The sequence below is a fragment of the Suncus etruscus genome, chromosome 11 (genome assembly GCF_024139225.1).
Source record: "Suncus etruscus isolate mSunEtr1 chromosome 11, mSunEtr1.pri.cur, whole genome shotgun sequence".
In the NCBI taxonomy this organism is placed as follows: Eukaryota; Metazoa; Chordata; class Mammalia; order Eulipotyphla; family Soricidae; genus Suncus; species Suncus etruscus.
In genome coordinates this window covers 33,557,485-33,573,326 of record NC_064858.1, presented here as the reverse complement: position 1 = coordinate 33,573,326, position 15,842 = coordinate 33,557,485, and the positions used below count along the sequence as shown (strand labels likewise).

The 15,842-nt window shown below is 38.9% G+C and overlaps 1 protein-coding gene across 1 annotated transcript in view; it reads right to left on the bottom strand.

Moving 5' to 3' along the window:
* The window catches only part of PLBD1 (phospholipase B domain containing 1), a 68,970-nt gene that overhangs the window by 24,874 nt on the left and 28,254 nt on the right, over positions 1-15,842 (bottom strand). Inside the window, 5 exon segments of the mRNA XM_049783698.1 lie at positions 4,670-4,778; positions 4,781-4,816; positions 5,434-5,574; positions 10,683-10,821; positions 12,843-12,926. Coding sequence (XP_049639655.1) covers positions 4,670-4,778; positions 4,781-4,816; positions 5,434-5,574; positions 10,683-10,821; positions 12,843-12,926 — 509 coding nt within the window.

The following is a 15,842-nucleotide window of genomic DNA, read 5'->3' as shown; positions in this document are numbered from 1 at the left end:
TTTTTGGGTCACACCTGGCAGGCACCTCAGGGGCTACTCCTGGCTCTATGCTCAAAAATCGCCCCTGGCAGGCACAGGACAGCCATATGGGATGCCGAGATTTGAACCACTGTACTTCTGCATGCAAGGCAAATGCCTTACCATCCATGCTATCTCTCAGCCCCTGTAAATACAGTATATTTCATCAAGCATTCACGGGAGACAGACAAGAGCTGAACACGTCCAGTTCTCACTGCCTGGATGGTCTACAGGATCTGGAGGGGCACTTAACTTCGAGAGGGACAGTCCCTTCAAATTGGACCTTTTGTTATCTGTATTTCTGGCTGAGTACACACATGAGGCTTAGTGCCAGGAGATTATTTTCTCAACATCCTTGACATTAACATAATTTTGCATACTTATACCATTGTACGACTACCAAACTATCATAGCAAAAATAATCAAAACATTGTAAAAAAAGACAACCTGTAAAGCCTATCAAGTCATCTTAAACTTTTTTTTAAGATTAGAGAATGAATGACTATATTAATTTATTTCCTTGACATATATGACCTCATTTTTATTGAATCTATGGAAACCCAGAGCATGAGATTTAGACAAAATCTGGCATAAAGCCTTCTGTATTATTAAGGAATATAGTGTGCAAATTATTGATTGTTCTATTCTATGCATGGGAGTGTCCTCTGAAAGAATTATTATTACCTTCTCTCAGAATTCTGGCTAGAAGCAGGAGCACACAAGGTCAAGATGAGCTACAGCAATTTAGCAGTATTTTTAACATTCTGTTCCCTTCCTGAAAATAGATATCAAGCCTCCATCTGTATAGCGACTGATTGTCTACAAAGTATGATGTGCTTTGAATTTCGAAATTATTGCATTAGCCATCTAAATGTTTCTGTGGGCAATCTTCTCTTTATCCTTTCCTCTCCAGGGTCAGGAAATTACAAAATGTGCTTCCATAATGTCACTTTCCACTTACCACTTTAAAATGATCTTTCATTGCCCTTCACTCCTCTCTCTAACCTTCTCTACTTTTCTTGCCTATGAACATTATACATGCTGTTCCACATGGACTTATTCAACCAGTTCAAGATTCCCCTTGTCTAGCTAATTTAAACCCTGTCTTTATTGTCTCAATTTAATTTTACTTTTAGAAGTTATCGCAAACTAGTCTTTCACATTATTACAGAAATCTCACTTGATTCTCATTATCTTTTTATTTGCCTCTCATTTTTCATTGGATGAATGAAAATTTTATAAGCATGATTGTGTTTATCCTATTCACCATTGTAAATAATTCAAATACTTTGCCTAGATAAATATTTACAGAAGATTAGAGATGTAGCTCAGTGGTGCAGCACATGCTTTGCATAAGGGAATCTCAAGTTTTAATTCCCAGAATCAAAAATAAAGAAGGTTTTTTTCCTCAGAGCTGGAAACACAGCTCAGTGTAAAGGGCATACTTCATGAGGCTCTAGGTTTCATCTGTGCATCAGTTCCATAAATGTAATAGAAAATTGTAGGCAAAATAATAATGATTCTTATAACTTTGCAAAGCAAGGAGTTTTTACAGATAAGAAAACTGAGGCTTGTCAGAACAAATGACTGGGAATTCCTTTACTGAGGAAAATTTAAGTAACTGTCCAAGCTTTTATTTATCAAACAAAAAAAATGTGCCATCATGTCTTGAATCTGTGGAGCCATAATGTTTGTCCGAACATCAACTCAATGGTTACTTTTGCAAAATGGGCAGAAAGGCAGTGAGAAAATTTGATGGGAAGTACCCAGGATACTTTCTGTAATCTGTGTTTTGGTACGAAAGCAGTTGTACTGTCCAGTTATTACTACCTTTAACATGGGCTTCAGTCAAATCAGATAGGTTTCATGAGTTTCAGTATCGATGCTAATTCAAGTTATATTTTTTTCAGTGGGGTGGGGGTTAAGGTGCTGGAGGTTGGACGATCATATATGGTACCAGATCATATAGGTACTATTTCTCTGGCCCCTGACTCAGCAATTTAAAGTATCCTTGTCCCTTTTAAGAAAACTCACCAGCTCTCTTGTGATGTGAGTACAAAAATAACACCACATTCCTGACCTACTCAGTCTACACTTTGATGGCCCTTCTTTGTCAAAGGAAAACAAGCCACCCAGCTTTGTTTTGGAACCAACAGCTCCAATGCCATGATGTACATGAAAGAGCTTGTTTCATACTATATTTATGGGATGAGTCAATGTGGTGGATCTTTAAAGTTAGTTCTTTATACTACAGTGAGAAATATTCATGTTTTCTGTTTGCTGTTGAGAATAAAGTCTGATTTGAGAAAATAGGCAATGTACATTGCAACTGGCTTTTTATTTTTTTATTTTATTTTTTTTTTTGTGGTTTTTGGGTCACATTTTCTGTTTGCTGTTGAGAATAAAGTCTGATTTGAGAAAATAGGCAATGTACATTGCAACTGGCTTTTTATTTTTTTATTTTATTTTTTTTTTTGTGGTTTTTGGGTCACACCCGGCAGTGCTCAGGGGTTATTCCTGGCTCCAGGCTCAGAAATTGCTCCTGGCAGGCACGGGAGGACCATATATGGGACGCCGGGATTCGAACCGATGACCTCCTGCATGAGAGGCAAACGCCTTACCTCCATGCTATCTCTCCGGCCCCATGGCTTTTTATATTTTGAGGTTGAGGTTTTGTGTGTGTGTGTGTGTGTGTGTGTGTGTGTGTGTGTGTGTGTGTGTGTGTGTGTGTGCGCGCACGCGCGCACGCGAGTGCGCGCGAAGAACCAATTTGCTAAGGATCATATTGCAAAGGTTTTATAGCATCACATGAGTCATTAAATCCCTCCATATCTTGGTCCTTCAATATTTTGAGATCCAGGACTGTAAAGACTACAGAAGAGCACCATTCTGCACAGATTTCAAAGCAGTTCTGGTTACATCTAAACATTTGCATTTTATCTCAAATAAAAGGAAGAGAATATCTGGCCTCTCTCAATCTCTTGCCCTTAAATTTTAGCCTAGAGGAATAGAAAAGAATCAAAACATAGTCAAACACTATGCAAATCCCCAGACCTCTCATTGATGAAACAATTGAGGAAGCTGAGACAAAAATGAAATCACAGTGATCAGATCACAAAGACATAACAACAATGGTGACATCCCTGGTGTTAAGCATGTATACTCACACTGAGTATTAATAGCAGCAAGGACAATCTCTGACAAAGATACAAGGATGGGCAGAGCCACCCTATAGATCGATCACAAATGCCATTTTTTGGGGTGAGGAGATGGATAGTACTTCCCAAGTGGTGCTCTGGGGTCACAGGGGCCATTAGTAGAGATTCTTAACCAATGGGACCAGAGAGTTGACTTCAAGGGTCTGAATCCTCAGGCTAAATCCTTGGGCTCTGTTGCACCAGTGGAGTTTAGGGGTCTCCTGAACCATATCAAGACATGTGCTAGGAATGGGGTGGCAGAGATTCTGGAACTGAGCCAGGGTTGGGTGTGGGCTAACTTTTCTATTATACTGGCCCAATGTATCATTTCTTTATTTGTGATGAGTGGAGCACAACTGTAATGGAGTAGTAGTGGTTACTCCTGGCTCTGTGCTTAAGGACAAATTCTGGCAGGGCTCAAAGAACCATATGGGGTGTTGGGAATTGAATCCAAGTCAGCTGTGTGCAAAGTTAAGACCCTACCCACTGTCTCTCTAGGTTGCAGTGCATCACTTCTTCAGCTCATAGATATACATATAGCATTCCTAGTTGGAGTTCTGCCTGTCTCTTTCAGACTCGGGGCTTGGAATCCCTACACTTCAGTTCTCCCTAGCCAGCTGCACATTGTCAGTTTCGAGTCATCTGGTTCATCTCACACACATTAGCCTCTTTTACTGACTTCCACAAGTCTCCCTTATCTTGAATAGTCATGTCTTATAAATCTGTTGCAGCATACATAGGATCCAACAACATTATAATCTGTATTGACCTTACCACTTCATGTCATATTTATAAGTTTCATAGTCATTCATTCATTCATTCATTCACTCAGAAACAATTGACTGACTAAGCATGAGGTGTAACACTTTGGTTAAATGCTGCCCATGAATAAGATGAATAAGAGGGAAGACAATTTGGAGGATAGATAAAAATCAGGATGGGTCTAGCTGATTTTTGCTTACATGACAGGGCCTAAGAAAGGGCTTGTACTTAATACTCAACGAGAACTTGTTGAAATGAAATTTTGGTTACCCTGCTAACTTAGTTTCTGCTATTTTATTAAATAATATTATTAACACTTATCTCCCTTCTAAAGGACTTGTAGGGGTCCAGAAAGTAGATGAACCCATTTTACATGCTGGAGGGCCTCAGTTTCATCCAGCACCGTTCCACATTACTGAATGTTATCCCAAGCACTGCCATTGCCAATCCTGTCACTGCACCCAGTGTAAACTTGGGTGGTGAATCCCAGATCTCTGTGCTGTGTATTCCCATAACACCACAATGACTAAAAGAAAGAAATAATAATTAAAAAGCACACTAAAACCATTTGTTTCATTTATGCATATAAACTGCCGAACTTCTCTCTTGTTCCAGTTATTGAGTTAATTACAGGGTTTTATCCAAAAAATAATGTTCAGATTGACTGAGCTGTTTCTCTAGATTGTACTGACCTGGGTAACTGCTGAAGGAGAGACGAGCACTGCTGGTCTTTGGTCACTGATGTTGATAGTCCCAATGTTTATATATCCTGAGCATGGCTGCATATGTATACCTAGCTTGAGGTGAGCAAAATAGATGTTTTCAAATCCAGGAAGAACCTAGAGCCAGAACCCACAATCAATGCTGTAGAGGTCCATAGCCAACTGACTAAAGGTTTGGAAAGCTAGAAGAGTCAAGTTCATTCAAGTATTTATATTTGTATTTATTAATCTGTGCAAAGAGGGCCAAGGAATCCAGCACTTATTTTTATATGTATAAAAAACACTTTTCCCTAGCATTGTAAATGTAAATTTTTAGAAGGCATGCATAGCAGACACAGGGAGCAAAGAAAAGGGAACAGAGCTAAGCATGTCCATTCAGCTTCTCCATCAGTCCCTGTAGTTCTTCTGTGATCAAAGACTGAGCCAAGATCAAATTTACAGCTATAGCCAAAGTGAGAAGATGCCTCTATTCTTGGTGACATATGGAAAAAGTCTTGAGGGGCCGGTGAGATGGCGCTAGAGGTAAGGTGTCTGCTTTGCAAGTGATAGCCAAGGAAGGACCGCGGTTCGATTCCTCCGGCGTCCCATATGGTTCCCTCAAGCCAGGGCAATTTCTGAGCGCTTAGCCAGGAGTAACCCCTGAGCAGCAAACGCAGCAAACCAAAAAAAAAAAAAAAAAAAGTCTTGAGTGGGCCAGATCAGATGAAAGAGAAAGGTGAGAGTGTGCATCTTACCTTAATTAGAGCAGAGCAATGTCCCATGTCCCATCTCTTAAAAAACTTCAGGCTGGAGTTCTTTGTAGGTGAGAGGGAGGGAATCAGGTCCAACATGTCTCCGACAGAGTTCAGAAACTGAATCTGAAACATGGACATGGGCTGGGGAAAGAAAAAGACTACACTTAGAGAAGGGTCTACTATGAAAGGGACATACATGCATGGCACCCTGTCATTAACAGTAGTTAACAGTACAGTGCCAAAAAAAGGAGAGAGAAGAGGGGAGGGAAAAAGGGTGGAGAGAGAGAAGGAAATAAAATGAGAGAGAGGGAGTCGGAGAGTGGGAAGGAGAAAGGAGGGAAGTTAAGTGAAAGAGATGGGTGAAAGATGGGAGGAAAAGAGGGAGGGTTGAGGAAAGGTGGGAAGGAGAGAGGGAAGTAAAATGCCTGTTTCAGAGGCCTTCAGGAGAGGATGAGTGAGAGGGAAGAGGGCTTTAGGGAACGTGAAAGGGAAACTGTTGACAGTGGTGGCAGAAAATGTGCACTGGTGAAAGTTATTCTACATTGTATGACTGTAGCTCAATTATGAACAACTTTATGAAAAAAAAAACTGTAGTATAAACAACCTTGTAACCATGTTGTTTAAATAAAAAAAGAAAAGAAAAAGAAGAAACCCTGAATTTAACATTGGGTTGAACTCTAAGATTTCATTTCTAAGTTTCCTGGGTGGGTGGGTAGAGATGGTGGGGATAAGGGCATTCAGTTATTTTCTTTGGGAATGAACTCTCATAAGAAAATACATTAGATTTTGTGATTGCTTATAAAGGTCATTTTTTTAATTGATTTTTATTTATTTATTTATTTATTTTGTTTTTTGGGTCACACCCCCACAGTGCTCAGTGGTTACTCCTGGATCCATGCTCAGAAATCGCTCGTGGCAGGCCTCGGTGGACCATATGGGACACCGGGTTTTGAACCGATGACCTTCTGCATGAAAAGGCAAACGCCTTACTTCCATGCTATCTCTCCAGCACCATAAGTCATTTTTTACTTTACAGTTTCTAAGAATGTCTTCTGCACATAAAGTGGTTGTTTAGCACAGATTAGGAGATGTGGTAACTGCTTGATCTCAGTGATGTGGCTACCCAGGTGTTCTTGGGGCCTCAGGAATGAAGCAAGTACTTGATTTTTCTTCAGCTATCTCTCCAGATACATTTTGAGCCAAGTACTGGTCTTACTCTTTTTTTTTTCTTTTAGCCTGTGAATCACTTGCTATAATGCCTCAGGGTTTACTCTTAGTTTGGTGCTTAGATGAACCATGCAGTAGAAGGGATTAAGCCGGGGCCGGGCGGTGGCGCTAGAGGTAAGGTGCCTGCCTTGCCTGCGCTAGCCTAGGATGGACCGCGGTTCGATCCCCCGGCGTCCCCTTATGGTCCCCCAAGCCAGTAGCAGAAACTTCTGAGCGCATAGCCAGAGTAACCCCTGAGTGTCACCGGGTGCTGCCCAAAAACAAACAACAAACAAAAAAAAAAAAAAAAAGAAGGGATTAAGCCCAGACATCCTCCATGTAAAAATTGCACGTCAAACTCCTTGTGATATGTTCCAGTCAGAGCTACCAGAATTCTTTCTTGATGGAGGAAGGGCTGTGCATTGTAGTGAGCAGACTCATTAGGCCCTACTCACTAGATTTCAGCAGCACTTTCAGTCTTGAGCATCCAAAACCTGCCTCCAGGCATTTGCCAAATAACCTCTGGAGAGAATCAGCCTTTGTTGAGAAACCAGAGCTTACAGGAGGAGTTATTCACTACAGGGCTTTGTGTTCTGATTATGTATTGGTAGAAGACTAACCTCAACAGCACCAATGCTGCAGCAATGATCAGACTGGATGACTGCTGGAGTTGTTGCTGCATGCAAGACAAGCACCTTTTTATACTGTATAAGCTTTCCTCATCCTTGTTCTATATTCTATTTTCCTTTTGGGTTTTTTCAGACACACCTAGATGACACTCCGGGGTTATCTCCTGGCTATGCGCTCAGAAATCACTCCTGGCTTGGGTGGACCATATGGGATGCCGGAGGATTGAACCGCGGTTCATCCTAGGCTAGCGCGCACAGGCAGATGCCTTAAGGCCTGTGCCACCATCTCTGGCACTGTTGTACTTCGTATTCTTAATCAGTATTTTTATTGATGTGCTTTTATTGGTAATCTGGTCTCTCCTTCTATAAAAAAAATATGACAAAAACCTAGTCTTGAGTTCAATATTTTGTATATGTATGATATTATATGCTAGATTCCTAGAGGTGATTTTGATTTTGCTAGATATTGCCAAATTGCCTTCATTGGTTGTGTTTATATCATGCTCTTACAGCCTCAAGTACATATTACACAGTTTAGTTTATTTCCTAGTTTGACCAGAGGAAAAATAATATCATTGCACTGTATGTAGGCTTTTTTTTAAATGAAAACTAAGTATAAGTATAGGGTGTAACTCAGTGTAGAGTGTGTCTTGCATGTGTGTTTCTTTGATGGGATTGATTCTCCAGCATCAAGGGAAGAAGAAAGAAAAAGAAAACAAAGGTTAATAGATATTTAGAAACCATTTGGATAATTTAGATGAGCTATTTAATGATTTTTTCCCTGTTATTCTATGTTTTAAAATATAAGGCAGCTAATATCATATGCTATAGACAGATTTATTTTTTGTTTTAATTTGTTTTTATTTTTAAAATTAAGGGTCATGCTCTAAGGGGCTGGGGAATAATATCTCAGTGGTGGAGTGCACCCTTCACATGTATGAAGCTTTGAGCTTGATCCAGAATCTTCCCTAATTAAAAGGCTGATATATCTATACATGATAGAGAACAACTTAAGAAAATATAGTAAAAGGCAAAAACTATATGCCCACTTTGCAGTTTAAGAAGCAATATTACAGAATTCTAGGAGTTTCTTAATATCCTGATCTCCTTTCTTACTGAGAATTGTTCTGATCAATGGCACAGGGGATACACAACAATGATTTGTTCTAAAGTTTCCTTAAAATTGCTGTTCTCTGGGGCTGGAGCGAGTGGCACAAGTGGTAGGGCATTTGCCTTTGCATGCACTAACCTAGGATGGACCATGTAATTTGATCCCACAGAATCCATATGGTCCCCAAGCCAGAAGTGATTATGAGACACTAGCAGAGCAACCCCTTGAGAGTCACCGGGTGTGTCCCAAAAACAAAAACAAAAACACAAAAATTGCTGTTCGCTGTTTCCTATGTATGAACACAATACAGAGACGACTTGCATCAACTTGTTTTGACTTTTTAGGAATTGCCTTTTCTATTCTGCAAATATTGCTCCTTATAGTTATGAATTGTATTTACATGGTTCCCAAATCAAGCATGCAAATTAAAGCACATTCAGAAAATATAATTTTCATGCCCCATTTTTTCTAGTCTTTATAAGTTACATAGGTCACTATTTTTATTTTTATTTTTAGTTTATTATTTCATTGTTTCCACTTTAAAATAAAGCAAATATTTATTGTTTCTCCATACAGCTATCTAATTTACTTTTTTGTTCGGTTTTTGTTGTATTTTGGGACTATATCCAGCATTACTCAAAGCTTACTCTTGGCTCTGAGCTCAGGGATCACTCCTGGCAATGCACAGGAGACCATATGTGGTATCTGGAATTAAAGCCAGGTCAGCTGTGTACATGGCAAGAGTCCTGCCTTCTGTATTATCCCTCCAACCTCTAATTTCATCTTATATAAAATGTATATATAATATATATTGATATTTACGCTTATTTTTTTTCTATCCGTTTAATAACAGATCTTGCAGGTTATAGGATATGGAGATCTATACTTTTTTTTCTTTCTTCTCTGTTTTTTTTTTTTTTTTTTGGTTTTTGGGGTCACACCTGGCAGTGCTCAGGGGTTCCTCCTGAGTTTATGCTCAGAAATCTCTCCTGGCAGGCTCGAGGGACCATATGGGATGCCGAGATTCGAACCACCATCCTTCTGCATGCAAGGCAAATGTCCTTCCTCTATGTTAGCTCTCCGGCCCCAGAGATCTATACATTAAAATTAATTTACAGTTAGATTGTTTATGTATATGGTTGTCATTATACTTGGCTGACTTTGGTCTTTTGCTTTTACAAATTATCAGCAATGATCAGATTTGTATTTTGTCTCTTATAAATTCTTGTAATAATTCTCAAAGTGGGAATTCTGAACATGAGATTTTGTTACTGAGTTACAGATTTCCTTCTCATTATGGATGTACCATTTTTATTTCCACCAGCATTTAGGAAAGTACCTTTCTTTGCCACTGACTTGGCACAGATTATACCTTCATGTTTTAGACGTTTTACCAAATTGACAGATAGTACCTTTCAATCTAATTTTAATTTTGATTTCGATTCTTACATGTAAGGCTACAGTCAATCTAGAACTTTTGAGTCATTGTCTATATCAGTCATTGTCTATTTGTTATATATACCTTGCAAAACAAAGTTTCCACAAAGTGGATATTTGGGTTCCTTTGAATCTTTAACAACTTTAGTTTTTCCTCAATAAAAAATATTTTGTGTCGGGCTGGAGCATGAAGGTAGGGCATTTGCCTTGCATGCAGTAAGGACGGTGGTTCAAATCCCGGCATCCCATATGGTCCCCTGTGCCTGCCAGGAGCAATTTCTGAGCATAAAGCCAGGAGTAACCCCTGAGTGCTGGTTGGGTGTAACCCCCCCCAAAAAAACTGTGAGACTATATGTGCATGTGCCATGATACAACTTGTACACTTCTAGACATTTATCCTAACATTTACTCTCAAATAATAATTTTATTAGGTTAAACAACAGTGCATTCATACCAGATGCTGAATCTACCACAATACATAGTCCTATGAAGTAGATTAAGAAAACAGAATTATGTTCAGCTGTGTGACAATGCTAGCAGTAGGGTGGATAAGACAGTATTGTGTGCTAGGAATGCTCTAGTCCTAATTTGATCAGCATTTCATTGGACTTTATTTGGAGTTTGGGGCAAGAGCCAGTGGTAGTTAAGGGCTTAATTCTGGCTCTGTGCTCAGGAATCACTCCTGGAAGGGTTCAGGGGACCATATCTCGATGCTGGGGATCAAATCATATCTCAATGCTGGGGATCAGCTGCGTGCAAGCTTTATGTGCTGTACTATCACTCTAGCTCCTCAGGCTTTATTTTAAAGATGATGTTGAATATGACTGCTGTACCATAAGAATTCAGACACATTTTATAAAGCCTACCTTTGTCCCTTCTAATGTAGCTCTCTTCTTTGCCCCCACATACATTCCATCCAACTGTGACATAACATATCCCACGTGCCTCCAATAAGGGTCATTTGTTTTTTCTTTGATGTTATTTCGAGTCCATTCATCTTGTTTCCTGGAAGAAAAATTAGATTTGTGCTAGTTTTTTCCATGGTTGCTTATACAAAACTAAGTTAAATCTAGGCAACCATCAACATTATATACTCATATACTCAGACACTTTAAAAGGATAGTAAAGAAAATTCTAGGGGCCGGAGAGATAGCATGGAGGTAAGGCGTTTGCCTTTCATGCAGGAGGTCATCGGTTCGAATCCCGGCGCCCCATATGGTCCCCTGTGCCTGCCAGGAGCAATTTCTGAGCCTGGAGCCAGGAATAACCCCTGAGCACTGCCAGGTGTGACCCAAAAAACAAAAAAAAAAAAAACAAAAAAAAAAAAAAGAAAATTCTAAAGATTTGCAATTTCTTCCTGGGGCTCTTCCTCTTTCACTATAGTTTCTTCATACACTATCTAGAACCAAACATGGGTATGATATTTTCCAACCTTTAATTCTGAAGGCTAAAGATATCACACATAGTCCAGATAATTTTTGTTTTGTTTTGTTTTTGGGTCACACCAGGTGGTATTCAGGGGTTATTCCTGGTTCTGTGCTCAGAAATCACTCCTGACAGGCTCTGAGGAGCATATGGAATGCTATGATTTGATCATATGATTTGATCCTGGATCATCTGTGAGCAAGGCAAACGCTCTACCACTGTGTTATCTCTCCGGCTCTAGACCAGATAGTCTTTATGTAAAATGTTGTTATCTCATATATCAGAAAAAATTAAACAATTAACTTTCCTTTTATATAGAAGAGGTTGTAAAGTTAAACAACAGAAGAAATTCAAAAGACAAGGTGGTCTGTGTGTGTCTCTATTTCTCACAGATTATTCTAGTTAATGATCCATTCCTTCAGATATTCTAGTATCTGATCAATACCTCTGTCCAGTAATATTTAGCAAAAAGCCTTGTTTCTTTTTACCTGTTAGTTTTCTTTACTTTATAGGAACTAAATAATGTGAACAGACCTTTTATATGAAAGCTATTTCTTTTCTTTTCTTTTTTCTTTTTCTTTTTTTTTTTTTTTTTTTTTGATTTTTGGGCCACACCCGGTGATGCTCAGGGGTTACTCCTGGTTATGTGCTCAAAAATCGCCCCTGGCTCGGGAGCCCATATGGGATGCTGGAGGATTGAACCGTGGCTCGTCCTAGGTTAGCATGTGCAAGGCAAAAGCCCTACTGCCTGCATGCCATACCACCTGCGCCACTGCTCTGGCCCCTGAAAGCTATTTCTTATCTGTTGAGGCTATATCTATATCTGTGTTAGAATACAAAGTCCTTGGTTTCATTCAATTGAGTTCAGTGATTTAGCTGGTATTTTACAAGACTTGAGCATTCAGTGAAATGGGAGTTTGGTGTGGAGATTGTAAAGTCAAACCAAAAATTCTTCTGTCCCTAAGTTAAACTCTAGCCTGTCATCACACAAAAAGACATTTTCTAAAATATCAAGAATTATTGGTTTTAGGAAAAGGTTCAAATGTAAATGTTTTTTCAGAGGATGCTAAGGACTTCAGCTATTATTAACATCCCATCTGGGATAAGTCAGCAGAACCTCAAAAAGAAAGCACCTGTAGGTCTGGGCCTTTCCAGGAGAGAGGATTCTACAGGCTATAATTCCTGCCTTCCTCAATGCCAACTAGAGCTAGAAAGTCGAAATTAGAGGATGCTATCTTCATCCTCTTTCTATGCCATTACTAAAATATGCTATCCCTAAGAGAACTACTCCAAAGCCTATCAAAGAGCCAGAAAAGGAGAAGTCGAAGAGATAACACAGGGGTAAGGCCTCTGTCTTACACACAGCTAACCTGGCAAGGTTCCATCCTGACCACCATCAGGAGTCACTCATGAGCACAGGTCCAGGAATAATGCCACCCACCTACCGCCTCCTGTACTACGAGGTGTGGCCCGCTCCCACCCTCAACGCCTCATAAAGAGAGAGCTAGAAAAGAAAATAGGCAAGATAAACACTGCTATCGTTATGACTGATCCAGGTCTTGTAGTCTCAATAATGAGAAGAGGAGCGTTGTTATACGTACATCATAAAATCCTTCACTTTATTCACGACTGAAGGTTTCTTAATCAGCTGAGGGTAGAGGTTTACAAAGTGGTCATGCATGTGTCTGAAACAATAGAAAAAATGATTATTTTTCTATTTTTCTCTCATCACAGAATATTATCCAATCTTTTGGCTAAAAAGGATATCCCTTATTGCAAACATTCTCTGATGTATTTTTAATTATTTATTTTTCTTTCTACTTCCCCTTGTGATGATGGGGATCAAACTAATACCACACATTTGAAAGACAGGTTTTCTATTACTCATACCTTATTTTTATTCCCAGACCTCAAATAAAGCAAAACTATAAATAAAAAATGAAAAATATAAAATATTTATATTATAAAATATATAAAATGGGAAAACAGGGGCTAAAGCGAAAGCAAAGTGGGTAGGGCTTTTGACTTGCATGTGGCTGACACGGGTTCAATCCCCACAATCCCACATGTTCCCCAAGCCTGCTAGGAGTGATTTCTAAGCATAGAGCCAGGAGTAACCCCTGAGTGTCACTGGGTGTGGCCCACAAACAAACAAACATACAATAAAAAAGGGAAATAATTGCAATGCATAGAATATGTCATAGCTATTCTGTAATTATCAAAGTATCTACTACCAACTTAATATATTATATCTTGTCATATGTAGGGAATATATTTTATAAAGATAATGAAATTAGATAAATTTGAAATTCCTCTTACACCTTCACAACATTCCATTCTCCTTCCTTCTAACCAAAGGTTACCAGTGTTGAGTCAGTAATTTGTATTTGCATGCTTATTTTCATACTACCACTACATATATATTAAACCATAAGCAGAGTATTTATCATATTTCATACAAAAGCATGCAATCACACTACCATTGTTGCCTATTTGTTTAGTGAGATAAACTAATTTAATAAATTTAAAAATATATCTATTTGAGGGGCTGGAGTGATAGTAGTATAGCAGATAGGTAACTTGCCTTGGCCGGGATTGATTACTAGTATCCCGTATTGTCTTGTGAGCATTGCCAGGACTAATTCCTGAGTGTAAAACCAGGAGTAATCCCTAAGCAATGCTTGGTGTGGCCCAAAACAAAACAAAACAAAAATATATCAATTTTATCATCTGCAGTTTAAATTTATTCTTTCTCTCCACAGATAGTATTTTATGGAATGACTATGTAACAATTCATAAGTGCATTCCCATAACAGATATCTGTCTAGTTTTGATTTTTCATTATCATAGTGTATCTGCAAACACAACTGAAAGGTCTGTTTTTATACTTTGTTTTTCTAGAAAAAATATATGAGACATATACAAGTAGAACTGCCTAGGTATAGTGGTTGAAACAATTTACCTTTCTGTAAGTTCCATTAGGTTTGCTTGTTCCTTAGCCTCACCAACACTTGGTGTTGGAAGACCTAAAGTATCGTAATAAGATGACTCCCTAATTTTGCAGTTAAAACATAGGTTTAGGCCTATATTCGCTATATTAGACAGAACGTTCCTGTGCTGCAACTGTATGTACCACAGTGAACCAATCACAACAAGCAAAGGTTCAAAGGTTCTACTGGAATAGACTTCCTCTCTGACTGAGCAGGCTTTTGACAGTGTAGATTCAGGTCAAGAACATTGTCTAATTTGCATGCCTAAAAAGCCTGCTTGGATTGGCTGAGTTAGAGAGGCGGTCCGAGCAGCCTTGCAGTGATTGGTGCAGGATCGAGTTGGAAAATTCGTTTTGTGGCAATATTCAGACAATTTTTGTTTAGCGGCATATACTCGGCGTCTAAGACGACCCCCCAATTTTCGGTTGACTTTTTTTTTGTTTCAAAAGTCGTCTTATACGCAGGAAAAATACGGTATTTTATAGCTAGGGGCTAGCATGCAGCTGAAACAGGTTCAATCCCCACCCAGCACTTCATAGTGCCATGCTTAAACTTGATTTTTATTATGTACTGTGGTGGGTTCATGGGTTAGAAGATGCATGTGGCCAACATTTTTTTAAAATTTAACATTAAAGTCTGATAATTTGTTTCTTGTATTAATTATTGTTCCTTATATTCAAATTTCCCATTTGCTTTCCTGTCAAAAAGTATACCCTGCAATTGTTTAATAGATGGTTAAGTCGTAAAATATTTTATCTATTTGAAAAAATGTTTTTCTCTCACTCTTGGATGGTTAAAGGATTATAAAATAACTTGTACATGCTGACTTGGGTTCAGTCCCTGGATGTCATGTGATCCCTCAAGTCTCAAGTACCACCAGGAGTGATCCCTAAGTGTAGTGTTGGGTAATATGTTATATATAATCCCTGTATCTTTAGCTCTGTGTGGTTGTTGATGAGAACCATGTTGTCTAGATGAGACTACTTTGTAGTAACTGCCTTTTCTTTCTGAGAGCTTTTAAGGTTATTCTCCTTGGGGCCAGAGAGGTAGCACAGCAGTAGGGTGCTTGCCTTGCACATGGCTGACCCAGGATGGAGTGTCCCATATGGTCCCCCAAGCCAGGAGCACCCCTTGGCTTCACTGGGTGTGGCCCAAAGAAACAAACAAACAAAAAACAAAACAAAACGATTATATTATTCTCCTTATCCTGAATTTTCTATAGATTCACTTGCCACGTTGTCGCAATCTGAGAGGCTCTGTTTTCCAGTCAGGATCATCTCTTTCTGACTTTGATAAAAATCTCACTTGTTACCTTGTCAAGTCTGACTAACCTATGTTTTATCAGATGCCTTGTTGGAAACTTGAACTGGGTGTATATATATCAACATATATATGTTGAAGTTTCTTACAAAGGACTCCCCCAAATCACATTTCTTTTTATTACTTTTTTACCCTTTATCTTTTGAGGCAACAAATCTATACTACTTTAGTATTCAGAATTGTTTTGTGTGCTCTGTGTTTTCTCATCTTCTGAATATTTGTAAATATTCATTTTCATGCTGGGAATAGTGCAGCTCAACCTGCAATGGAACCACACGTGGTTAATTGGGT